This window comes from Gekko japonicus, unplaced genomic scaffold (genome assembly GCF_001447785.1).
Source record: "Gekko japonicus isolate JY-2015 unplaced genomic scaffold, Gekko_japonicus_V1.1 scaffold359, whole genome shotgun sequence".
Classification (NCBI taxonomy): Eukaryota; Metazoa; Chordata; class Lepidosauria; order Squamata; family Gekkonidae; genus Gekko; species Gekko japonicus.
In genome coordinates this window covers 265,878-292,618 of record NW_015166431.1, presented here as the reverse complement: position 1 = coordinate 292,618, position 26,741 = coordinate 265,878, and the positions used below count along the sequence as shown (strand labels likewise).

General features: G+C 40.8%; 1 protein-coding gene across 1 annotated transcript in view; it reads right to left on the bottom strand.

Moving 5' to 3' along the window:
• Window positions 1-3,073: 3,073 nt before the first annotated feature.
• Window positions 3,074-26,741, bottom strand: part of CALM2 (calmodulin 2 (phosphorylase kinase, delta)) — a 23,934-nt gene continuing 266 nt past the window's right edge. The window contains exons 2-6 of the mRNA XM_015411862.1: window positions 14,677-14,707; window positions 8,480-8,623; window positions 8,302-8,408; window positions 5,184-5,319; window positions 3,074-3,715 (exon numbers count right to left, since the gene is read on the bottom strand). Coding sequence (XP_015267348.1) covers window positions 3,687-3,715; window positions 5,184-5,319; window positions 8,302-8,408; window positions 8,480-8,623; window positions 14,677-14,707 — 447 coding nt within the window. The 3' untranslated portion in view covers window positions 3,074-3,686. The remainder of the gene's footprint in view (window positions 3,716-5,183; window positions 5,320-8,301; window positions 8,409-8,479; window positions 8,624-14,676; window positions 14,708-26,741) is intronic.

The following is a 26,741-nucleotide window of genomic DNA, read 5'->3' as shown; positions in this document are numbered from 1 at the left end:
CACACAACAAACAGAAGCTGTCTTCAAGAAAGTAATCTGGCAATGTATTAGCAACTAACATGTTAGCAGTCAGACCCCTCCTCCTGCAGAAGGAGCAGTTTAGCACATAGAGGTTAAAACACCCTTCATACAAATATCACCTCAAAAATCATAAATATGAAACACTGTCTGGCCCAAAATGATACAAAAATGGATGCCAGTCAGAGACGAACCAGAAACCTGAGAAAATATTTTTGAAGGTGAGGCGAAAGCGGCTAGCAACCCTATCCCCAGCAACATTTAACTCTATTCTTCAGACCTGGTAGTTTTCCAATCCAGCAATCACCAGGGCATCAAGAATCATTTACACCTATAGTCCACCTCAGAGCAACCTGTCAAGCATTATTTAAATATATAGTCCACTCCAGGAATTCCCATCAAAACTCTCCCAGAATCATTGTCCATCTCCAAGAAACCAATGAAGTTATTGCTTAGGGGGCAAACACTTCAGCATAGCCCCAAGGAACATTTTTCCTATAACTGTAGCACTCTGCTCCATTGTGCTGTGTGTTCTGGTCACCATAAACCATACCTACTTGTGTGTGGATCTCCTCCTCCCCATGAAACTCTGGTCATTTCGCTGTTGCCTCCACAGACCTCATTCTTCAGGATCGGTAACTATTGCCTTCCCTGAATTGCTTTCTCCCCCTCTCCCTTTATTTCCTCTTAGCTAGCTTGTGTGTGCTTCAAGTGTGTTTTGTATGTATTTTGCTCTATTTCTTTTAATAAAAAGCCTTACCGATTGAACACCGACCTGCTTATTTCAAGAGTTCTTTAAGGGAAAAATCCCCATAAACATTGGTGGAGATCCCAGTTACCCGCCTCTCCCTCTGTCTCCTTAAAGTTAATTCCCCCAATTAAATAGATTGCCTCTTTGGGGGTAACCGAATAGCCACAATTTCAGTAATGTCCAGAGAATTCTGCTAACGTGGTGGCTCGATTGGCTCAAATGCTCCTTCTAGCTTCAATTCTACAGAAGAAAGTATGAAGATTACTTCTTTCCCCCCATGAAATCAGCAATGTAGAGAAAGGGAGATGAGACATGCAACGAGAGAGAATGGAAGCCTCAGGAAAGGGATTGGGCCTCTACTTTCCTGAGCCTGACAGCATACCATAACATGATCCTCTGAATGCTTTTGACCTCAAACTCTTAGATGTTGTAAAATGACAATTTGTAAGCAGAGATTGTGCCCCTCATTGCTGCTGGAAACCTTCATTCCAGTTTCCAAAGGAAAGATTGTCAGAAATCTCACTCCCCACCACACAAAAAAATAAAAATTGGTGTATTTGTTGTATTAGTAGTTGCCACTTCAGAGATCTTTGCCATAGGCTGAGAGATCATAGGCTGAGAGATATCTGAAATGTGTGAAGGAAGAAGACCGTTTCCCACTGAAGGTAGAGGTTTAGTTTAATAGTAATAAGTGCATTTCAGATTACATAGCTACCACATTTCAGCTGTTGTGCCAGTTTCTAAATCATTCATGTATCACAGTTTAGGTCCAAGCATAAGTAATTTGTTAGGATTGCCCCAAGCCTAATGGAAGCAAGCTGTGACATACATACCTTTCCTAAAGATTCAGATGACGAGGACTCAGCTTGTACTGTATTAACACGGCGGCCAAGCATTTTTGTTTTGTGTTAGGTCTCCTTATTGTTGGTTGCTATGCTGCTGCTACGGCCAAAAGTAGGTAAAAGTTCTCCTCATTGGCACGTTTTCCCTGATGCATACAGGTGCTGCTATGCTTCATTTCTAGCACTGGCAGTGTACTGTATCGACTTCATCCCTATACTGCAGAACTGAGGGGTGACAGTATTTCTTTCTTAGCTGCCACCCTTCACTCACCAGTATGCAGCCTAGCAACTGCTAGTTTTACCATTATGATGCAAGTGCACCAACCTCCTACCAGAATTTTGGGTACAGTAGCATTAAGCAGGAATGCCTTTACCTTTAATAATGACCTACTGTCAATATAGCCCATATTCTATCCTCTATAATATAATCCAGGGGTCCCCCAAATTTTGAGCCTATGGGCACATTTGAAATTTTGAGAGGGTGTGGTGATTGTCACCCCAAAAACAGCTTCCACAGGAGGCAGAGCCAGACCCAAAACGGCTTCTGCAGGAGATGAAGCCAAAAGGAATACCTTCTTCTTCACACCTCCTGGGAAGGAAAGTCTGAAGAGGGAATGGAACCACGCATTAATTACGGAAAGCCCAGCTGCTTACCAGTCCTGATCTTCCAGTGTAAAACCCTTTCATATGAATGAGGGCAGCCAATAACAAGCCCTGCCTTATAATGGCCCCACCCAGTAAAAACTCACGAACACCAAGAGAAGTACTGGTGGGTACCATGCAGGGGAACTGTGGTATAACCTTTCCCTCTTTGCATTGCTATGATTTCTGCTATTCACTATGACAGCCAGTTATATAACCCTATTCGCAGAGCACCCTTTCAATGTGTTTTAAAGAAATCTGTATTGCAAAGAGTCATGAGGTACACTCAGTTCAGGCAGGCCACAGGAGCTGCTGATGTCCTAGGGAAGCAGGGTGCTGTTAAACATACCAAGACTTCCTAGCACCCGAATGTTTCAGGCAAAACTGAAATCCACCACAGCACAGTTTGTGAATACAACTCAAGGTTCACAAGTCTTGAGAAATGTAATCATTGATTGTTATACTGATTTCAAGAGTGGTTTCTTCCCAGTAAGAAGTTGTACTTGGGGAAAACAGCCCTCACAAATCATGAGAGAACTGCCCAATGAAGTCAATCAAACAATTCAAGTCACTGAAGTATTAAGCAATATAGGTGCAGATGCAGATCAATACTCAGTGTAGTCAGAAGTAACTAGGTGTACCTAAGCCAGACAACAAAAATGCTTTCCCTTAAATGATTAGGACCACAGGTGTTGCCGCAAAGGAATGAAATTGAATAAGGATCCCAAAGGACAATTTCTTCCCTCATTTCAATTTACAATTGCTATATGTTAACACCTTAAAAGGAGACAAGTACAAATTCAGAAGTACACAGAAACAATATGGGTTAATTGTAATATTTTATTGGAAAACAAATATACAACTTGGAATGGTTTTGAGGCAAGTTGTGCCATAAGCAGATTCTTTGAAAATAAGTGGCTGAACAAAAGAGTTAAAAGCATAGTTAAAAGCATAAAACCATAGAAGAAAATGTCTTCTGGTACAGGACCAGCAGTACAAAAAATAGTGTACGAGTACCTGGATAATACACCCGTTTTGCAATAGTGCAAACTTTTAAGTTCCATATTGTTGACTGTCCATAGTCCACACAGAGTTAAGACTACATTTCAACAACATGCTAAGTTTCCTAAAATAACTAATTTTAAACAGGCATAACCTAGATGTTCCCTCATTTAACCAACACCATCTAGCTGTAGAAGTGCTGAAGGGCTTAAATATCCAGAGTAAGCCACATGCAAACATTTGTTACTTTGATCATTTTCCCAAAATATCAGAATGACAGATAAAGGGGAAAACATGGAGGAATGAGTTCGTTACTATACATGCATATTCTCTTGACAGTAGGGGAAAACCTTTTACAGATAAGTTACAAACAGAGAAAAAGGCAAATAAACAATTTGTACAAGAAATTTAACACATTCTGTACAGTGTCTTCACTTTGCTGTCATCATTTGTACAAACTCTGCAGAGAGAAAAATAGTATGTTTTATTCAAGAATATCTGCTGCAACGTGTTCCAATCAAGAGCTATATAAACCTTCTTGTCTTGGCAAGATCATCCTCCTTGCCAGCACTATAGAAATTGCATGCATGCCTACAATGGTTTTGAAGTACTTCGCATCTTCGACGACAGGTCAGCAAGTAATAGGATTGTGGTTTTATTTTTACTTTCTAACTTTTTTGCTCTTCTAGGCTATTCTTCCATATAAACCAAAAGAAAGAAAAGCAATGGCAATTTAGAAGACTCATTCATTGCTAACCACATTCCCAATAATCTAGGTGCAGTTTAGATTAAAGATTCCTAAGATTTACCTGCTGGCTATCCAAGATCAGACAGATTCAAGTGTTAGGACTTCAGACAATTTTATTGTTTTTATTGCTCAATCAGAAGATGTTCTCAACCCGAAGTCAGAAGCTTGGCAACTTTATAATTATGCAGGTGGCCAAACTAAACTGCAATAATAGGCCAACCACCAATTAAGTCTGACAGAAAAATAGTCAGGGACCATTAATTTGGGAAGGTAACTGAACGTTCAAAGATCACTATCCGGGGAGCTGAGGGAGCCTACAGTCTGAGGGGAAGCCTGAAAGTCTTGCTGTACATATGAAAACAGCTGCAGTTCTGCAACCTAACTAGTACGGTCAGGGAGTTATATGTGTTTGCCCATATATATGTGTATGTATACTAGGGGTGTGCAAAAAAAAATTTTTGGCCCGATTCGGCAGAATTGGGCAGAATCAATTTCGGCTGGCAGAAAGACTCCCGCATGTCAATTTCAGCAGTAACATTGGGGAGCCAGGCGAATGTCAATTTCGGCCCCATTATATCCTATGGGCCATTGAAGTCAATGGCGAAAACAGAGGGTATATTCTGGGGGCTGAAGGGGGGGGGCTTTGAGGGAGAGGCTCCACACTTGCGGGGTAGCTGCTGGAACCTCTTCCCAAGACACCCACCAAATTTCAAGAACACTGGACCAGGGGGTCCAGTTCTACAGGCCCTCAAACAGGTTGCCCCCATCCCCTCCATTGTTACTTTTTTCCCACCATAGAGAACAATGGAGGCGATGGGGGCAACCTGTTTGGGAGCCCTTAGAACTGGACCCCTGGTCCAAGGTTCTTGAAACTTGGTGGGTATCTTGGGGAGAGGCTCCAGCAGCTACCCTACAGGTTTGGAGTCTCTCCCTCAAATCCCCTTCCCCTCAGCCCCCAGAATATACCCTATATTTTCGTCATTGACTTCAATGGCCCATAGGATCTAATGGGGCCAAAATGCCACCAAAATTCGGCAGCAAGCCGATTCAGATCAGAGAATCTGAATTGGCCCACAGCAGCCCGAAAGGGCCATTTTTGGGGATGCATTCTGTTCAGATGAACCAAATACACATCCCTAATGTAAACATACACACAGAGTAAATAAATACTTAAATTTACCTTCATAGTTTACTTGACCATCACCATCAATATCTGCTTCTCTAATCATCTCATCAACTTCTTCATCTGTTAACTTCTCTCCAAGATTTGTCATCACATGGCGCAATTCTGCAGCACTAATATAGCCATTACCATCCTGGAACACATGTTTAAAGTCCCTTTGTTAGCAGTGTAAATATATTTGTTATATTCAGATTTGAACAAGATATTATACCCATATTTCTAGAAGTGTGTAACCAGAACTATGTTCAGTTACATCTGCTGTAAATGCAACAGACAGACAAATCAACAGCTATATTTATCAAAGCTTCAGGTGCATTACTTCCACCTCTGAACTTCCTGCTCCACTCCTTAGAAAAAAGTTCCGACAATTTTTAGTGGTCGAGTTATCTTTTGTATTTGCTTCACTATGTAACTTAAACTTAAATACTTAAGTTATACAAAATTTAAACAAAATGTAAACAATAAATGTTTCTTATGAATGCTTTCCAAATCAGATGTAAACTAAGATTCAAAAATCAATACGAACTGAACATATTATTGCACAATATCTTAAGACCAGTTAGTAAGCAACTTGTCATCTGAATGTGGGATTGGTCTTAAGAAAAGATATTTAGTGTTTTTGGGTTTGTTCAAATGGACCAGCTAGCATAGCAGCCAATAACTTGTGTCAGTAATATGATGCAGTGGATGGCTAGCCCAAACAAGAGGCTATGAAAGCTTGTAAAACTAGATGGTTCCCTAGCAGAGTTAAATCTGCAATTATGGGCTTAAGTCTCACACAAAACTTGAAATAAGATCTAATATTTGTGGAGGCTATAAATGCACAGCCCTATGACGCACCTAGCTATGTTAGACAGTTACATTTAGTTATTCTGTTCTCCTAAGCTGGTTTTCATTTGTTCTTTATATAAAAATAGATGATTATAATTCAAGTTAGTTATTGCATTTGCATGAAATTTTGGAAATTAAAGTTTTAGAGTGAACAAACTGTTAAAACTACACGACATCTGTATTTCAGTAACTTTGTACCAGTCAGGTCTTAAGATATTGTGCTACTGATGTGTTCAGATCGCATCAATTTTTGAATCTTAGTTTACATCGGATTTGGAAAGCATTCATAAGAAACATTTATTGTTTACATTTTGTTTAAATTTAACCTGTTCAAGTTATTTTAAGTTAAAATGAAATATTTTCATAGATCTCCCAAGCAAGACAATGACTGAGATACTAAGCAGACCCATGCACACAATGAGGGAAGAAGGCATTTTTTGCAGTTTCCCCCCCAGCAGTCCTCCAATTTTGCCCCAAATGTTGTTCCTGGTAATTCCCCAACAGAAGTACTTCAGGAGGCATTCTGGGCTACAGAAGGAAGGGCAAGGCAAGAAACTGCTTTGCAAACAGAAATCCTGCTGCCTGCTGTACATTTTGGTGGAATCCATAAAGTATTCTGTGCTGTCTTCTTCAAAGTTTGATACTATATGCTTTGCAGAAATAATTGTTTTTCTGGTTTCTCCACTTCATCTGATAGCTATTTCTTTCCCAGTCACTTTTTGCCATCTTCATTTCTAGATCACTTCTCTCCCCAAGGAAGACCCAAAGTGGTTTACAACATCTTCCCCATCTAAGGGTCACCACTTGCATGAATTTTTGTACACTGACATAGGTACCCTAATACAAAACTATGCAAGTTACATCAGATAAGGTGGTTAAGTATGAAACCCAACGTTCTCCTTTTCAATAGGAAGGGTCAATGCCCGCTTTTTAAAAAGGAAACTGCAGTTTATAGAAATCAGATCCTCATATCAGACTTCCAAATACTAGGTTCCGTGAAAAGCACTCAAGTACAAGACGTCATCCAAGAATCAGCCCTCAGGCTCTTTACTATAAATTATTTTTAAAAAACTTATCTGCCCCACAAAATGGATCGAGCAGTCTCAGCATCAGTGAAGGCTGAGATCTGATTTGTTTTCTGTACTTCCCAACACTTATAGATGCATTCAAACAGCCAGAGCAATGCAACACGCAGGTTAAATTTTGCTCAAACAAGCACACCAGTTAAAATCTTCCAGCAGAATGGAAAGGCTTCATGAACTTGATCTTCCTTTCTCCGTGCAACCCTGTGCCACAAGAAAGGTTTTTATGCCTCACCTCAGGAACAGAGTGGGATGGAGTACAATGTGTGTACTGCACCTCTAGAGTCATTGCCGACAACTCTTGCATAAACATGTTTACAAGTAGAGCGAGACCTTACAAGAAGGAAGATTGATTTCTGCCACTCCCCAAGCCATATCCCAAGGGGGACACAGTATACGTCCCTCAAAGGGCACTGAGATCAGCAGATAAGAATCTCCTGGTGATTCCCAGCCCCAAAGATATCCAGCTGGCCTCGACCAGGGCCAGGGCTTTCTCAGGCCTTGGCCCCAGCCTGGTGGAACTCTCTGCCGAATGACATCCATGCCCTGTCTGATCTATTAAAATTATGCAGGGCATGCAAGGCAGAGATGTTCCGCCAGGCCTTTGGTTGAGGCCAGCGACAGTTCCTTTACATCTGCCCGGCACCCCCCCCCCCCCCAAAAGCTGACGGACAAAATCCCCACACTACCTGTCCAGCACCCCCCCCCCCCCCGAAGAGCTGAATGCTAAATATGCCATCTTGTTTAAAATATTTAAATATCTATGTTGAATGTTTTAAACTGTAGTTTTCACTGGTTTTAAAATTGTATTGGATTTTATGGCGTTGTAAACTGCCCTGAGCCCCACACAAGCGGGGAAGGGTGGTTAAGAAATCGAAATAAATAAATAAATATTCCATACATTTAAAAAGTTACTGTAGTGTAGTGGTTAAGAATGCTGGACTAGTATCTGAAAGGCCCAGGTTTAAACCCCCACTTGTGCCACAGACACTCACTTGGGCCAGTCACAAACTCTCTCAGCCTAACCTACCTCTCAGGGTTGTTGTGCAGATAAAACAGAGAATGATGTAAGCCACTTTAAGTATCCACTGGGGAAAAGGTGGGATATCAACGAATTAAATAAATGCTATTAATGGTTTGGTGGACCCAACCTACTGTTCTTGGGTAGTCCCCTGAAAATACACACACAACTGATCGAATACCTTATCAAATACACGGAATGCTTCTCTAATTTCCTCTTCACTGTCTGTATCCTTCATTTTTCTTGCCATCATTGTCAAAAACTCCGGAAAGTCAATTGTCCCGTTGCCTGTAAAATAGTAGCTGTTAATAGAAATCATTTTGAGCATTAGTAACTGAACTGCTTTAGATAAAGCTTACCATCAGCATCTACTTCATTGATCATGTCCTGCAATTCCGCTTCTGTTGGATTTTGCCCAAGTGACCTCATCACTGTCCCCAGTTCTTTTGTTGTTATAGTGCCATCTCCATCCTTGTCAAATAGTGAGAAGGCTTCTTTGAATTCTGTAGAACAGAAAGATTAAGCAGCTCAGGTTGAAAATGTTTGCAGAAGTTACTTTTGCAACTATATACAGACACAGCTACTTATGTTTAGATCATAAAAGCCACTGATGTAGCTTACACATACAGAACACATCTAAGAAACTGATGAACAACCAAGTCATTTGATTTTAATACAATTTGTTATACCTCTGTCTATTGCCCTGCATAGCATTTGTCACTGGCAAAGCCAGAATTAAGTTGATTTCAGCTCTGATCTCAGTATCAGTTTGTACAAAAAGCAACTTCCAAGAACATAGCAGGAAGGTATGGAGTGGTTTTGTTGCCCCAGAAGGCTGGACCAGAACCAACAAGTTGAAATTAAGAGTTTTCGGCTAAACATTAGGAAGAACTCCCTGACAGTTAGAGCAGTTCCTCAGCGGAACAGGCTTCCCTCAGGAGGTGGCGGGTTCTCCTTTTTTGGAGGTTTTTAAACAGAGGCTAGATGACCATCTGACAACACTCCTGCTTCTGTGAGGCAGATCATGAGAGGGAAGGCAGGAAGGATTGCCTCAGTGCTTAGTTCTCTTGGCCTCTTATTATACACCCAGGGAAATGCTGATCGCTACTTTGGTGTCAGGAAGCAATTTTTCTCCAGGCCAGTTTGGCCAGGGATCCTGGAGGTTTTTTGTCATCTTCTGGGCGTGGAACAGGGGTCAGTGGGGGGAGGTATTTGTGAATTTCCTGCATCATGCAGGGGGTTGGGACTAGATGACCCTGGAGATACCTTCCAATTCTGTGATTCTAAGTCTCCAGCAGGGAATGAAAACTAATGTCCCCAACATCTTATTCAAAGATACGCTGCTTCCAACATTGAAGTCCTTTGAGCCATAGCCAACAGCTGCTAATGGATCTAATGTAATTTAAGCCAGTGGCAGACAGTTAAGCCAGTTCATGATGTAGCCTGAACTCCATATGCTAGCTATGCACTAACAAATAGTACTTCATTTTTGCCTCATTGGAACAAACTGCCAGTTTTCAGTATATCCAAGTTCCAGAACTTCTCCTATAACATTGATGATTTCTTAAGCCTCCCACCTCTACACTGAAAAGGACCAAACATATTAGAAACTTCACAGGAAAGACAAAAGCCTGTTGGTTTGTTGTTATCCCATCATTCTGAATGGAACAATATGAACCAAACACTATAATCCAAACATATATAGGCACCAGCTTGGATCCACCAGTGTTTTCACAACTAGATTTCTGCTAGCAGAGCATGACTTTCTTACCTCCCCCTTCTTGCTGTAGTGTGAACTGCTGGGGGGGGGGGGCTGTTGCCCAAGAATAAGCTTTTCAGGTGCCATTTTGGGCTATACTGGGAGGTAACAAGCAAGTCATGATCAGTAAACAAAAATTGTTCCATGCTATGGAGGATCCAAACTATTATAAAGATCAACAAGAAATAAGTAAAAAGCTTCTAAAGGTTGTCTGCTTGGACTTTCACATCCTGAATAATTTAGCATCATCCACAAACCTGGCTCTCTGCTGCCAATTTATAAATTAAAATAAGCTCCAGTTCCAACATGGATCAATGTAGGACCCTCACAGATTCAGTAATAAACACTACTGTGTTTATTATTAGGCCATTCTTGTTATTTAACCAGTTACTGACCCACAAGACAATCTCCCCTTTTATTTCATTAGGAGCCACCTTTGGCAAGAAATTAATACTTTTCAAAGTCCAAGTGTATTATGGGTCATACCCTCACATCGTTAAGAAAGGTAGCATGTTCCATAGGAGGAACAGCCTCTTGTGTCAGCAGGGTGCACTTTATACCCACAGAATGTACTACCATTAGCCAACCAGGGTAATAGGATACAATACCAATCCCCAAGCTTGATGATACTTTGACTCCACAGAAATCTGTATTGCAATATTTCCCTTACAAAAGTTCCTTGATAAGGTTTGCTCTTACATTTCCCATTTTTGTTTTAACATTCAGTTTACCTGGGACAGAAGCTAGACTAATAGATTTACAGAAAGGCCCAGGGGAATCTAACTCTAATATTTTTTAAATACTCTTGGAGATACTACTGACCCCAAGTGATATGTTAATTTGGAACCTGTAGATTAGTAGTTTCAGTTGTCACCTAGTGGATGCCTCCTCAGATAACCTCCTGGAAAGTAATGGTTCATACACATGCATTTCTTTAGGAAAGATTTTCACTTGCTTCTGAAAAAACTGCCCAGAAACTTTTCATCCAAAGGTCCAGTTGCTATGATGGGCAAAATCTGCATTTTTGTCAAACCACAAACTGATACAAACCAGGGTGGTTCGCGAACTGAACTGGTTCATGACCCCTGCTCTCTGCTCCCCATTGTTCAGCTGTTTTCTTCTTCACAAACTGCCACAAACTGCCTTAAAATCTGAGGAAGTTTGTGGCAGCTCTTCAGTTTGTGAACACAAACTGCCCAAAATTAGCCACGAACTTATGTTCATAAGTCGATTTGTGCCCATACCTATCCAGCTGCCTCTTAACTGGTTTCATTTATTGAGTATTTAAATAAGTTAGTGAGTTCTGTACTTTAAGCAGTGTGCTCAAATTCATTTCTATGTGTTTTGTTTCATTAGAGCAAAATTTCTCATAAGAGCAAAATCTCCACAATTAAAAAGGAAAGCATTTTTGTTTACTTCACAATACTTAACCATGTTGGCTTCCTTTTAGTCTGTGGTATTCTTTCTAACCTACCTACCTACACACACACACACACTCTCTCTCTCTCTCTCTCTCTATCTATACACACACACACACACACACACACACGTTTTAAAGTATTGCCAAATGTTATGACTGGATTTTACTTTAATTGCTCCCTTCATTTTTGTAGGTTGCACTTGAGAAAATCTTCCTCCAAAATTAAATACTTTCAAAACCTACATGCTGAGTTTAACAGTGCTCTGATCATTGTCATAAAGCCACTTGGGAATACTTATTCCAGCCATCTGTTCTGTTGGGTGGTCCAAGTCATATGTAGAAATGTACTTTAAGATGGCAGACACTGAACCAAAGCATATAATAATGAATGTTTTATTATACATTAACTCTTCCACCCTCATTTTGTAGAGTGCTTTCTCTGTATACAGACACACAAAACTGGTAACCAAGAACATTTCATACATCTAAGCGAGCTCTAGCATCCATGACTTTATGCCACAATAAATATTTTAAGCCAAGGTGCCACAATACTTAGCTGTTTTTGGTTGCAACTAACCCAGCTACCCTTTGGAATTTTCTTTTGGCTGCCTTGATGGAGAAAGAAGTCATCTGATGGTTGTAATAAGGTTTTGGTAAAGGAGAAAATGATTGCTGTATATTATTTTTATGTAGTATTTCTTCTCAGTTATTAGCAGGAACATGGTCACAAATATGTTAAATGTGACTCAAAGTTTTGACATGCAGCACCAGCATGTAGCTTATTCCTTCCCTTCAAGTAAACTATGTATCCAAAGAGAACTATAGCCACTTGATTACCACTAGAATTACACCAAGCATTTCTATTCTAGCCATTTCCCCAGGCTTGGCAGGTTCTAGAGTGAACATACAATGGAATTGGTTTTTTTAGTTTGGTTTCTAGTTTTACTTCCCACTTCGGTGGGAAGGTAACAGCGTTCCGTGCGCCTTGGTGTTTAGTCATGCCGGCCACATGACCACGGAAACGTCTTCGGACAGCGCTGGCTCTTCGGCTTTGAAACGGAGATGAGCACCGCAACCCTAGAGTCGGATTCGACTGGCTTTCGAGCAAGGGAACCTTTACCTTTACTCTAGTTTTACAGTGTTCCAACTATATACATTTGCCTGAAAAGATCTCCTACTTTAAATATCACACAACAGAATTTGAGCAGAAAATACTCATTCATTAATATAGCTTCCTTCCCTTTAAAAAGTTCCTACTCTCACATGTTTTCCTTCCACCCCAAATAAGGAAAACAGATGAAAAAGTTTCCCTAAATTATCTGTAATCTATTCACAATATGCTCCTTTATTATTGCTTCCCAGGATTAATGTGCACTCCATTCTGTAGTTGCAGAATAGGGGAGTGTGGAAAAAGCAGAACTATAAAGACTGACTTCATTCAGTGCTTTAATTCTTTCCATCTACCAGCACTTCTTCTGATTTCTTTAAGGAAGGGGATAGATAAATTCAGAGTCCCCAGTGGGTATCTTGGATTAAACACATCAGTTATTTATTTAATTCATTTATACCCTGCGTTTCTCCCCAGTGGGGACCCAAAGTGGCTTACATAATTCTTTTCTCTTCTTTTTTATCCTCGCAACAACCCTGTGAGGTAGGTTAGGCTGAGACAGTACAACTGGCCCAAGGTCACCCACTAAACTTCCATGTGCACCTGGGTCTTCCAGATACTTGTTTATCACTCTTAACCACTACACCACATTAGCTCCTATTACATCTCAGGGAAAACAAATTCTAGTGCTGTCCTTGAATCTTAAGTGACATTTGGGGCTTCATCTATATTTAATGCCCTAAGACCAATATGATTTAAATTAATCAACTTTGTGAACCACTTGTTAATTGCATCAAAAAAGGAAAAAAGAAATAAGTCACTCTACTTCAGTGGTAGAATAAAAATCAGTCACTGAGTATGTCTAGCTTATTATGTATTCAAAGGCAAGTTTAGTATAAAGTATCCTGGAATTAACCTGAGCCTAAAAGGGGCAGAAGCTGAGCCAGCATGGCTGTCTTCTAACAAAGACAGCAAGTGTTACTGCCAGCCCCAAGTATTATACTGTTCCTCTCTTTCAAAGACTACTTCAGTGCCTCCACAACAAATAATATTTACTCCCCAGAATTACTAGACAGGTCCAAGAAGTGCCCCATACTTTTTGTGCATAATTGTTTCTTTGACCTTACAGCTAGGTATTTCATAAGGTAGTCTTACAACCCCCATGGCATTTATCGCACATAGATAAAATATCACACTATTAGTGCTGAATGGGACTAGCATGATTAAAAAACACTTTTCTGCTGGAAAGATCCTCACTGTCAATTTCAATATTCCTTATATTATCTAGTAATATTACATTCTTACACCTTATGTAGATGACAACACATATTACAAATAACAGCTTTCCACGTAGAGTAGAAAGTGTTAAGTCATTTGCCATTGGATTAAACTAAAGGCTTGACTCCATGGAGTCTTTATCTTGCTTCTCCTCAGAAAATGCAAGCCCTTAATGGCTGAGCTCCTTTCTGATATGCCAATCACTATTTAAGAGACCTAGCAAAGCACACCCAGTTTGAGAACAGTGAACACTCTCCAGGCCACAGCTAGTAAAAGAATAAATGTGCAGTACCACTGTAGCCAATACAGTGAAATTGAAAGCCTTTATATATTCAGTGAATACTGTAGAAAGCCAATATTCATTGTAACAGATTTCAAGGTCTGTTCTTTGAAGAATGCTAGAACAAAGTTATTTCATTTCCTTGATACTACTATGTAATTGTCAGTTGAGCACAACCAATATGGCAACTAGAATCAAAATTAAGCCAGCAACCAGTTCCTGCTCATTACATGCTCCCATAAAAATTAATGTTATAAGTACAATTTTAATACAAAAATTTACTTTTAGATCTTACATTTGGCTAATGGTGCCAAGCACAAGGTTGCTTTGTTTGGTCACCATCTCTGGAGAGTTAATATGGCTCCAGATTTCTGAACTGGCTCGCCACACCAAGATGATGCACAAGGAAAAAAAACCTTCTCATCTTTTCATTATTTTACAACTTCAAGAACATTACACACAAGTATTTGACTATATCACAGGAAAAACAAGCATTATAGTATAAATGCACAGTAACCACACAATAAAAAGCAACTGTTAAGACAGTAATGGAAAGTCTCTTACAGTTAAATTTTAGCCATATTACTGCATTAGTGAAATAAAATTATAAACAAGTAGGAACCAAAAATGTTCTTATTACCTGTTACTTCAATAATGCAATTACATAAATTATACATCAAGTTGATCTCATATAAGTCTATATAACCTTACCTGCAATCTGTTCCTCTGTCAGTTGATCAGCCTGCAAAATATCAAAAAGGTCAAGTTAGTTACCTTGGAAATAAGCATCAAAAGAGTCACTGGTTCCCCCAAATACTGCCAATTAATTCGAGATTACCTACAAAAACTTCTAATATACATAAATCCAGCCCTATCCTCAGATTCATAACCCTTGAGACTTAAGGGAAGCACAGAAGAAAAAGTAGAGGACAGAGAATGCTAAAAGTCTAAGGTGAGTTTTGGCAGACATTTACATTCAGCTGGGGACAAGACGATATTTTCAAGTTAGTGACATTCTGGAAAGGAATGCAAGTTCCCAAAGGCTGCAGCGGAGGAGGAGGAGGAGAAGAAGAGGAGATCGGATTTATACTCCGCCCTTCACTTGGAGTCTCCTTTCCCTTCCCCTCCCCACAACAGACACCCTGTAAGGTAGGTGGGGTTGAGAGAGCTCTTTCAAGAACTGCTCTTTCAGGGACAGCTCTTGTCAGAACTATGGCTTGCCCAAGGTCATCCAGCAGCTGCAACTGGAGAAGTGGGGAATCAAACCCAGTTCTCCCAAATTAGAGTCTGCACACTTAACCACACTAATCCTCTTGAGACTTGCAAACAGGCTGTTTTTCTTGAAAACTCTGCTGCCAAATCAGGTTCTGTCCAATGGAGGATCCTCTGCCCAAATGTTAAAGAGGGCCATGTTGATCTTAGTAGCTTATGACAAACAGCCGTTGCCTTATGTGAACTGGAGTCTCTTAAACCAGTTCATTCAAATGATTATTATACTAGTACCATTCTCAATAAATTAATGAATGAAAAGTATAGCATTAATATAGTTTAAGTGGTTTAGTGTTACAGGTTATTCAGAAAAGCACTAATAATGCATCATGAGAGCAGAAAGGTGAGGTAGAAATTTTGTAAAGTAAATCAATAAAGAATAGCAGAAATCTGAGCTGTTTCAAGAGATCTGTTATTGCAAATGGTATATTCCAAACTATGTCATCAAAGTACTAGCCTAAAGGAGCTGAACTTTATGTCAAATTAGTGTCACTGGATAGCTGCTGTCAAAGTTTAATATAATGCTGTATGAACTGCTTGATAAGTTCCCTAATACAATGTTCCATGCTATGAAGTTACAAACATCTTTTGATGCTATAAGACAAAAAAATGTAGCCTGAACATATAGGTAACTTTCCCCATTTAACAGAATCACCTGAACTTATTTGTAGATAGTGTTAAGCGAATCTTATCAGAAGCACCATGCAATTCCGTGAAAATAAGTCTTTTCTGTTTTCCAGTAAAGGCAAGCAGTTTGTAACATGAAATAATGAAACAGGCCTTTATAGTTATTACAAATAACTTCAGAACAACCACTTTTACTAAGTTGTGGTACAAGTCAACAGAATTACTCCTACTATACAAGGAAGTATAACCAAGTTGCCCTATAAAATGCTAACTACAAAATGCCCTCTTGTTGAGCCCAGTGCTCAAAGCTTTGCAAGATGCCAGCACAAGCCAATTTATACCCACCAGATAATGCCCAAGGTACAATACTGCTTCAAGACTTTTATCATATCTTGCTTCTTTTCAAGTGGAAAAGTTTGAATAGTGCAATAACTGTATTTCTACTAGTGAATAACTAATTTCGGAAATTAGAGCCTAACAAGAGCAGGACTCACGAAGATTTGTGTGGTGGGGGAAATCCCATCTCCCTAGCTGGCTTCCGGTTCTTCAACCCTTACTCTCCAAATGTCACTTTTTATATCCTCCCCATCTAAACCACAATGCTGAATGATCTTATGTCAGTTGGCTTTTAAATTTGTGATCACTTCTGCTGGTGTGTGGTGGGGAGAGGATATTTCCATAATTTAGTTTTGGACTTTTTTTTAATGCAAACAGATTCTCCAAGGATTGTCAAGATCTCCCCACTGGCACAACTATGTAGATTTTTTAATCTGTATCCTGCATGGAATACCTATATTGTACAGCACGTACAATATACCACCTTAGAAATACATACAAGGTATGTTTAACAGAAAAACAAAAGGCTAGTGAGTGTTCTGTAATTCTTCCATGAAATAGTAAGAAAAGACTTAAAGATCATGGTGAACAAAGTTTTAACACCAGTTTCCGAAAATATCACAAAATTCTAGTCAGATGAATTCTATTCCATTGTACTTCAGTTAGAGCATTAAAATGTGCCTTCATGTCCCAAAATGAGATAATTAACAGGGCAATATAGAACTTAATATCACCCTGTTAATCACCTCATTTGGGGACATGAGTACCACATTTCGAACATGTCTCTCATTTGGGACAGGAGTTCATTCAGCAAGTGTCCACAAAGGCAGACATGGACAGACTAGTCACCAATCAGACTGACTATTTAAATTGATATGCCCAAGCATGAAATGTTTGTTTGGAATACTGTGTGCAGTTCTGGTCACCACACCTTAAAAAGGATATTATAGCTTTGGAAAAAGTGCAGAAAAGGGCAACTCGAATGATAAAAGGGTTGGAACACTTTCCCTAGGGCTCTTTAGCTTGGAGAAACGACGACTGAGAGGAGACATGATCGAGGTTTATAAGATTATGCATGGGATAGAGCAGGTAGAGAAAGAGGTACTTTTCTCCCTTTCTCACAATACAAGAATTCGTGGGCACTCCATGAAATTGCTGAGCGGTCGAGTTAGAACGGATAAAAGGAAGTACTTCTTCACCCAAAGTGTGATTAACACATGGAATTCACTGCCACAGGAGGTGGTAGCAGCTACAAGCATGGACGGCTTCAAGAGGGAATTAGATAAGCATATGGAGCTGAGGTCCATCAGTGGCTATTAGCCACAAGGTATAGGTAGAGGCTCTGGGGCAAGTGATGCTCTGTCTTCTTGGTGCTTGGGGGGGGGGGTCAACAGTGGGAGGGCTTACAGGTGGACCTCCTGATGGCACTGGTATTTCTGGCCACTGTGTGACACAGAGTGTTGGACTGGATGAGCCTTTGGCCTGATCCAACATTGGCGTCTCTTATGTTCTTATGTTTGGATTAAACTGTTCCAGCCTCAGAAGCTAGTGTGGTGGTTAAGTGCACGGACTCTACTCTGGAAGAACTGGGTTTGATTCCCCCATTCCTCCACTTGCAGCTGCTGGATGACCTTGGGCAAGCCATAGTTCTGGCACAGCTGTTCTTGAAAAATAACAGTTTCTGTCAGAGCTCTCTCAGCCCCACCTACCTCACAGGGTGTCTGTTGTGGAGAGGGGAAGAGAAAAGAGTTTTTAAATCGCTCTGAGACTCTGAGTGAAGTGCGGGGTATAAATCCAATCTCTTCCTCTTCTTATGTATAGGACTATATTAAAATTTTTATTTTCAGAATCATTACTTAAACCCCTCCAAATATAAGCTAATATTCTTTCAAAGATTTCATTTTACCACATTTTAGTTAGTTATGGAATCAGCAAGTCTGTTTCTGGGAGCCTATCAGAGTGATCCTTTCCAAGACAGCAAACGTCTTAGTTCTCTAACGACATTGTCTGGCAGACTTCTTAAAGAAAGATCCATTATGATTACACAGCATGCTAACAGTTGTCGTCAGTGTGCTCTTAAAGTTCTAAGACTTCTAGGACATCAGTTGTTACTTCATAAAAGCTGACAAGCTTGTCAGCTATCATTAAGTTCAACTTTCAAAATCACAGAGGAGCAGTGGGAACTCTTCGGCCAGTTGTAGGCTTAGATGGGGCAGTAAGTGTGTCTGCCACAGGCCTGAATGGCACTGGTAGGTACCTAAAATAGGGGTCTTCAGCCCATGGGTCAGAATCCTCAGGGGGGTTCTAGAACCTTACCTGGATTATGAAACCCTAAAGAGCCATCATTCTGTTCCCTTTTGAAAGGCCATGCCACTTTTATGCATGGACAGAGACCAGGACACTACCCTACTTTTTTACCTGTATGCCTAGAGGACCAGTAAGGGAGGAAGGATGCTTCATGGTGGAAAGAATTCCTCAATGACTCTAACTTACAGTTATTTCTCATTATGGTACATCTTTTGGTACTCAGGTTGTGCTTCCTCATCCCTGATTTATGTGCTGCCCCCAGTCTTGGTATCCACACTCATTAAGGTCATAATTTTGTCTTCCTCTTTCCTACCATGTAACTGGAGTCTTATGACTCCCTGTCATATACTTCCACCACAGAGAGTCTTATGCTCAGCAAGTACTGGGCAGGGAAAGTGTGAAGTTCAATGTCCCAGGATACAACTCAGTTCATTACAATATGCAGGGATTCTGCTAAAAGTGAACTGGGGATTCCGCTGTTTATGTAACTTGCTTAATTATAATTTTTGTGTTTTGTCTTTATTGCATTTTTTCTAAGATAAAAAGTACAAAACAATGTGGAAAAATTTCAGACAGTAGGAGATCTGAGACTCATTGTTTTAAGCTTGAGGGAAGCCAGAAACCATTGCTTTCATGGCTTTCAGCACCATTCCAACTGCAAAGGGGGTGAGCAGAAAAAGCCTTCTGTACTGCAGTGGAAAAAGAACAGAAAATGAAGGCAGAGCCAGTCCAAGTGCACACTCGGTTGAAGTATGATCATTCCATTGTAGCTGTTCACTAAGAGAATTGTGGGAAGATAAATTCAGACTGAATTTTTCTCTTTCCTGCTGCGGGTATTTAAAGCCTAGGAATGGGGGCACAAGCCTCTTACCCATCACCTTGATGCACTAACCCAATGGACACCAGTTCAGGATGTTGTGTACCTTGTTTTGCTTATAGTGTGATTTATTTAAATTTACTTAAACTGTAGTGTCTTTTTGTAAGTGACTTTGGGTCCCAAAAGGGGAGAAAAGAAGAATTAAAACATACTAAGTATAAATACATACCCCCGAAGTGGATACTTTCATGCAACCATAAATACGGCATACACATTTTACTAAGCGGAGGAGAGGAGAATGATGTAAACTACTCTGGACCCCACTGGGGAAAAAGGTGGGATATAAATATATTTTTAAAATGAAGTTGTCAAAGGCTGTCACAGAGCTACTCCATAGATCTGAGACAACACTGGGATCAATTCATATTTTAACTTGCATCCATATCCCTAGTTACATTTCATTGTCTTAATGATGCAACATGAGGTTTACCTTCATAATTTTTTTCATCAACTTAAAACATAGGATATAAGAATAATCTTCAAACCCATACATCATCTCTAAATTACTCCTCTTTACTGTAGAAAAAATAAACTTGGAGAGTCTGAAAAATCAACTTCTATATGTAAAAAGCTCAGACTCTAAAAAAGAAGCAATAAACAAGGAAAAGTGACAAGCTACACAACCCCCCCCCAGCCCTAGCAATAACAATGTCCTTCACAAGTTGAGGTTCAAACACATTGGTGGTGGAAAGTGCCACCAAGTCACAGTTGACTTATGGTGACCCCACAGGGTTTTCAAGGCAAGAGATGTTCAGAGGTGGTTTTTGCCTGCCTCTACATCACAACCCTGGTATTCCTTGGAGGTCTCCAATACTAGCCAGGGCCAACCCTGTGTAGCTTCTGAGATCTAGCGAGATCAGGCTTGCCTGGACCATTCAGTTCAGGGCTCAGAAATATTAATCCGCCTTTACTATTTTTCCTTTCCTTCAATGTCAAGTATTTCCTTTTGATTTCAGTGGTTGAAACAGACCTTAAATGCAAGCATGCAATTACAGGGCATTAGCCTTGATCTATTACAAGACCAAACTGCTCTATCAGGGCCCCTGCCACACGGCAGGGAAAAGACAGGGTGAAGCGCGGCTTTTAAAAGCCACGCCAAAAAAGAAACACCGTGGCGGGATCCCACGGATCCCAGTAGCCGCGCTCCGTTGCTCCCCGGCACGATCAGATGCCAGGGAGGAAGCTACCAGTCGGAGGGGGAGGCTGCCGAACTGCGCATGCTCGAGCATGCGCAGTACGGCAGGGGGGCGGGGATGCGACGGTGGCAAGACGCGCTGCCAATCCCATGGCCAGGATGAAGTGGACCAGCCGGAAGAACCACTGAAGGTAGGTGGTTCATCTGTGATGCGCTTCATCGGGGGAAGGGCCGGATTGGAGGCGGGGGCGCGACGCCAGCCAGATGTTGGCGTGGGATTGCGCCCGTTTGATGCGCTTCCAATCCGGCCCGCTCCCGGCCCAAACTGCCTCGTATGAACGGGGTCCAGGGCAACTAGATTTGCTACACAAATGTTACACTGTCTGCAGACTGTCCTAAGATTCTTTTCCATTGGACAATTCATGTTACATAAGCAGACATTCAAGAAGGTCTTGAATTGTCTTTAACAACATACAGTTTCTAAAGCAAGCTTATGACTCATAAAGCCAAACTCAGACCAACCACCTATGGGGAACTGTCAGTCTTAATAAGACATATGCCAGGAACTAGAAGACAGGGAGGTCAACCAGCACCTAGCAGGCAACAATATATGGCTGGCACACTTGCTTCAGTTTAGGTCACAAGTTGTCCAAGTCAACAGAAGAAATTTATTGCCACCAATATTCCCAATCTGTCTCATTTAAAAATGAAACCGGGTCTGCCACAACTATGGAATTCACACAGGAAAGTTTGCATTCTTCAGTTTAACAAGTAGCTTCATTAAAGAATGCCCATAATCCAACACAATGACAAACTGCTAAGGTTTCAACACCAAATTAAACCTATATAGCAAAATGAGAAGAGCTTGCACGGTTCTCCTTCCCAAGCTTGACTCAACAATTCACAGCTAACTAAACAAGACAGACTAAATATGACTTAAATATACAGGTTTGAAAGACTTAACGGTGCCATGTAAATACCTTAGAACAGGCGACAGTTTGTCACATCACACAAGTACAGTCCACCAACCATGTATTTTGGCCTGCCAGGTGTTTTACAATCACCCTAGTTTTGCTGCCATTCCAGGGTTGCAAAGATGATCAGTCAACCCCCTGATAAAACACCATATGGTTGGTGGACTGCATCAGAATTGGTAAATTGCAAAGAAAAGCAATTTGCTACTCGGTCACCACAAAAATCAAGATTATTCACAGATGCTATATTATAGCAGTTTTTTAAAAGTCTTAAAGCAAGATCCTCATCCTAACTTGTGTAATCAAAACAGGAATTGTGTGTATGGGCAAAAGGAAGAAAGAAATGGAATTACTATAAACAGAAGAGGGGAGATTCACCTTAGTGACCACCTACTATACTAAATGCAGTTATCGATGATACATATGCTTTCCTCCTGCTAGGCACCTGTGACCTGGGCACTATCTCCTGCCATGCACATTATGGGAAACTGGGAAATAAGAGTAGGGGCAAGAGAAATTTTACAATTGCATCCTTTCTCCCTTTATTTCCATCTCTGGCTAGTGCTATCATGGCTTCGAGTGGGTGTACTTGGAAAGGACATCCCTTGACCACTCACTAGGGAATATGCCAGAGTACACTCCAGATACCCGTGAATTTGCAGGTTATTCCCATTACTTGAGTCCATTAAGGGCAACTACTGGGTAGAACTGCAACTACCACTTCTCCCTAAGCACTGCAGTTGCTGCTTCTCTTCCCTCCAAGCCCTTTTCCAACTAGAATATGCTGAGGCTCAAAGAAGCAGTAACAGAAGTATTCAACGGATATGAGGTGTGGCAGGTAAAGTTCACTTGACAGTAAGCAGAAGAAAACTGACAAGCAGGACTTGGGGGGGGGGATTTGAGTGAATGGGTCTCTTTTCCCTCATGTAACTCAATTTACATGACTCTTTAAATTAGGTTTTATAATTTTTCCCCATAGGGCTTGGTGGATTGCAAGTTATTCACTGGTTGAGCCATGTTCTGCACATGATAAGTCACAGGCACTCTTCCTATGCCCCAAAGCTCACCATGCTCAAACTAAGCCATTTTGAGTAGTGAAACTGAAGAGATAGTATTGCCATGTTTATACGCTACTAATACACAAACATATCACTGAGAAAGCCTGTAGGTCTTAGTAAGGAGTGATGCTAAGCCAGTAGCACCATAGTGAAGGACAAATTCTGAATATTACAGGGCTTGATAAATCCAGGCATCAGGTCACCATGGCACCTAAAAATTTCACTGCAGTGTCTCTTGGCAATCCTCAGTAGATTCAAAGCTTATTTATCATTTCACATCAGAATATGTTTTTTGCTGGATAGCTTAAAATACATGTGCATCACATTCTTGCCTTTATTTGTTTAAATGTTTTGTTTTTTAACAGTACACAGCAATTATTAGAATCTTTAGCACCCCAGTTAAGTGCAAGAACCTGAAGGGGTTACCCAATGGGATTGCCATTGTATGGGTAGTCCCACCCTAGTTCCAAGCAGTGTTACCAAAGTTGCTCCTTGCACATCTTCCACACTCCATGTTTGCTGATATGTTACCTTTACACCATTACATGGTGGTAGATAAATTCATCCCTTAACTAGCTGCTTTCTCTACTGATGCCAATATTCAATTAAATGGTGCTTTTCAAAGCAATAATGAAATCATGACTAACTGAAAAGAACTTAAATTTAGGGTTTGAGATTAGTTTTTCATTGTGATGACAACAAAGTTACTCAATATTTATTTGTAACTACAACACTTTCCTCATAATTTAACAAAAAATACGAAAAACTGTGAAGAGCTTGGGAATAGGTTTTCCACAAAGTATATTTGGAAAACATGGTCATTAAAATACAAAATCCTGAAGACTGAAAAATTTATCCTGCTCCTAAATTTCTGGGCTGACTTTGTCAAACCACAGTACATGAAAACACAGGATAATGAGTTATGAAGGGGAGAGGGGAACAAAATAGATATAAAAGGCATATAATCTAGTAAATGAAATGGAAGTTTATCTTATGAAGGAATGTGGCTCTAAAGCACTGTATAGAACCTGTGTGAAAGTAGAGGTTATATGGCAAAGTCCAAGGTAACGAACAAATAAGTTTGAGTCCAGTAGCACCTTTAAGACCAACAGAATTTTATTCACTCCTTCAGATACAGTATCACTGTATTGGAAGAAGTGTGCTTGCACACAAAAGCTTATACTTTAAACACAACTCATGTTTGACTTAAAGGTGCCACTGGACTCAAACTTTGTCCTGCTGCTTCAGATTAACACAGCTACCCACCTGAATGAAAAACAGGATATCCATTCAAGTGTATACGGTGTAAAAATGGCACACAGAAAGCAAGCATATTTAAGGAGAAAGTTAATTGGGTTAATATTCAAAATGGGTTCCAGATCTAAAAGTATTAGGCTGCTCTACTCTCTTAGAAAGCCTGACTGCAAGAAACAATATTTATCAACTGAAACTTTTGTTGAAGTATCCAAAATTCCAACTGCTCAAAAACAGCTATATTAAGAGTTTGACTTAACAGCCAAAGTATGAATGAACCACTTAGGTCTTACTATTAAGGGTTATAAACTCTTGTATGCCTTTTTGCTGCATCCATCAGCAAGCATTGACTTTTGCCACTGCTAAAGAACCAGAACTGGCCTTAAGGGCAGGCTCTGCTGGACTGTAATCTATAGCTGTTCTTGTAGACACCAAGGATTTCTAACTTTCCTGGTCAAACAGTTATGTGATTCTGCTCACTGGCAGAGATCTCACCATCTCCCCAGGGTACAAAGTGTCCAGCTCCAGGTTTAAATCTAACAGATCATCTCCAAAGACTACAGAGGCCTGTAGAAGTCCACAATCTGAAGATTACTTGTGATAAGGAGATCCAAGGACTTCTGAAACAACTGTATACAGGAAAAGAGAATAAAAGGTATATTCCAACCAAAAAACCCCCTTGGGACAGAAGGGGGGCTCAACAACAAGCACTTATTACCTGTATGCTCTCAGTCAGAATAATGTGAAAGAGGAAATCCCCCTGGTAGTAGAAACAGGTACACCGTGAAGAGTTTCTCTTCAGTCAGAAAAGGAGTCTAATAAGCAATGATCCTGTGCCTATGGCAACAAAGCAATTAACCCTTCCTCAAAACCAGCAGCACTAATCAAAACTTTGTTGCTATTTGTGCTGTGTTTTTCCAATGTGATTTCAACTAACCTGAACTTACAATTACTAATACTTTAATCTGATCCCTATTAACTACTGTCTCAATTTGAACGTATGACCAGAATTTAAACCCTGAATATTTTTGTGAGTAGTTTATAAATGCAATATTGAACAGTGGATGTTTGCAAGGTGCTTATAGAAAGTAGTCTACAACCACATACTGCTCAATACACCAACCTCTAGAAAGGATGTCTAACTTTTAAATGTAATTTACGTGTTTTGGTTAGGCAGTAAAACTAGTTTGGCATCTTTATAATACTACCGTTAAAATACATTCAAAGTACACCTCATAATACTTAAGCAGATCAGCTTCTAAATATTTCTCAGTTACCTGATGCAACAACAGAAAATGCAATCATATCAAAAGTATTGTGCTAATTTCAGCATCAGAGGTAAAATAGCACTTAACTAGCCTTTGCTGTTGAGGTCTAAAAGTACTTAGCACTTGTGCTAAGTACACATTTCTAGATTTACCCTTTACTGTTATCTTCTATTTTCAGGGCCACTGACAAGCTAGTTCCCCTTAGACATCATTGCATAAAAGAACTGTTGAACTCATTTGAGTAAAAGAAACATTAACCAAACTCACTTTGGAAATCAAAGATGAAGCCCCAATTGATTGCTAAAGTTGCAGTCATCTCCTTCGGAGGCAATACAACTCTGCATCATAGTTTTACAACCAAACTCAGATTAGAAAGGCTATCAAGTGTCCTGTTCTTGCCCAGCTCCAATATTTCCTCACTATGCCTTGAGGATCTCATTTCAACATGTTCCTTCCTAAACATGGATGTAAAGCTTTTCCTTTCAAGAACCATCAAACACAAGAAACGTTATACTACTAAAGAGAATTCTTCCCAATTGGGAGACAGCAGGTATCACTGAACAAGGAAGCCCCATCCTTGTTAGTACTGGAGTGTTCAATCCTAGAGTTCAAGCTGCGGTGACTCTGCATTATGCTACCAGAGTTTAGAGATACCCCTACAATTGTCAGATGTCTCCAATAAAGTGCCTTTATTGCGGGAGAACCTGACAACATGGTAAGACCTTAAAGATATTCCCTTCTCAGCATACCGGCACCATAATATTCCTTGTTGGGGAAGTTGTATCTCCTATAGCGCCGGCTGTTTTTTCTCTCTCAGCATTACAGTACACGAAACGTCATTTACAGCAGCTCCACAGAGTTACACGTTACAGGGATGAACAAAGTAATGACAGATGGTTTCATTATTGTTAGCAGCATCCCAACCTTCAGTTCTAGAAGCTCTCTCAGCAGCCTTTGGGGCGCCCAGAGCAGCTACTGAGCCATCTGCCCCTCCTTCCTCCACCCCCCCCCTTCCCCGTTTATACGAACACCGAAAGTGCAGCTTGAGGCTCTCGGCGATCCTTTCCCACGCCAAATCTGCAGGCCAGCCTACTCGTCAACAAGCCGGTAACTCCACGCGCCCGCCCGACCAACATTGAACAGCAGCGACTGCTTCATTGGTGGCGGCCGCGGCCGCAGCACCCAGCACCGCCCGCCGTTCCCTATTTACTCGTGTTAGTTTCTGGCGCAGGGAATTTTCCACCCTGTCTCTTTATGCGCCACGGAAGTGGAGCCCTCGAGATTCTGTCAACTCCCATGTAGAACTCGATCGCTGCAGTGAAAGGGGCGGCGGCGGCAACTCAGTTACTATAGCAACACTGCCCCCCCCCATACACAGTCCCAACGGCCTTCGAAACGCTCCCGACAAGAAAACGGCGAGAAAGAAAACCGTTAGCACCTCTCCCTCGCACAGAGGCATGGTCGAGAGGGGGGGGGGGGGGGGGGGGGAGAGACCGGGTCGGCGACAACCGTCAGCGCCAGTTTGAATTCTGCCACAGAAAAATGACGCGCGCGCGCGAGAAAAGCCAACCTCCCACGCTGTCTTCCCACCGGCTCTCGATCCACCTCCTGTAGTCAGGCGCTCTCCTCCCAACCCCCGCTAACAGCATAAACGCCAAATCCGAGCGGTTC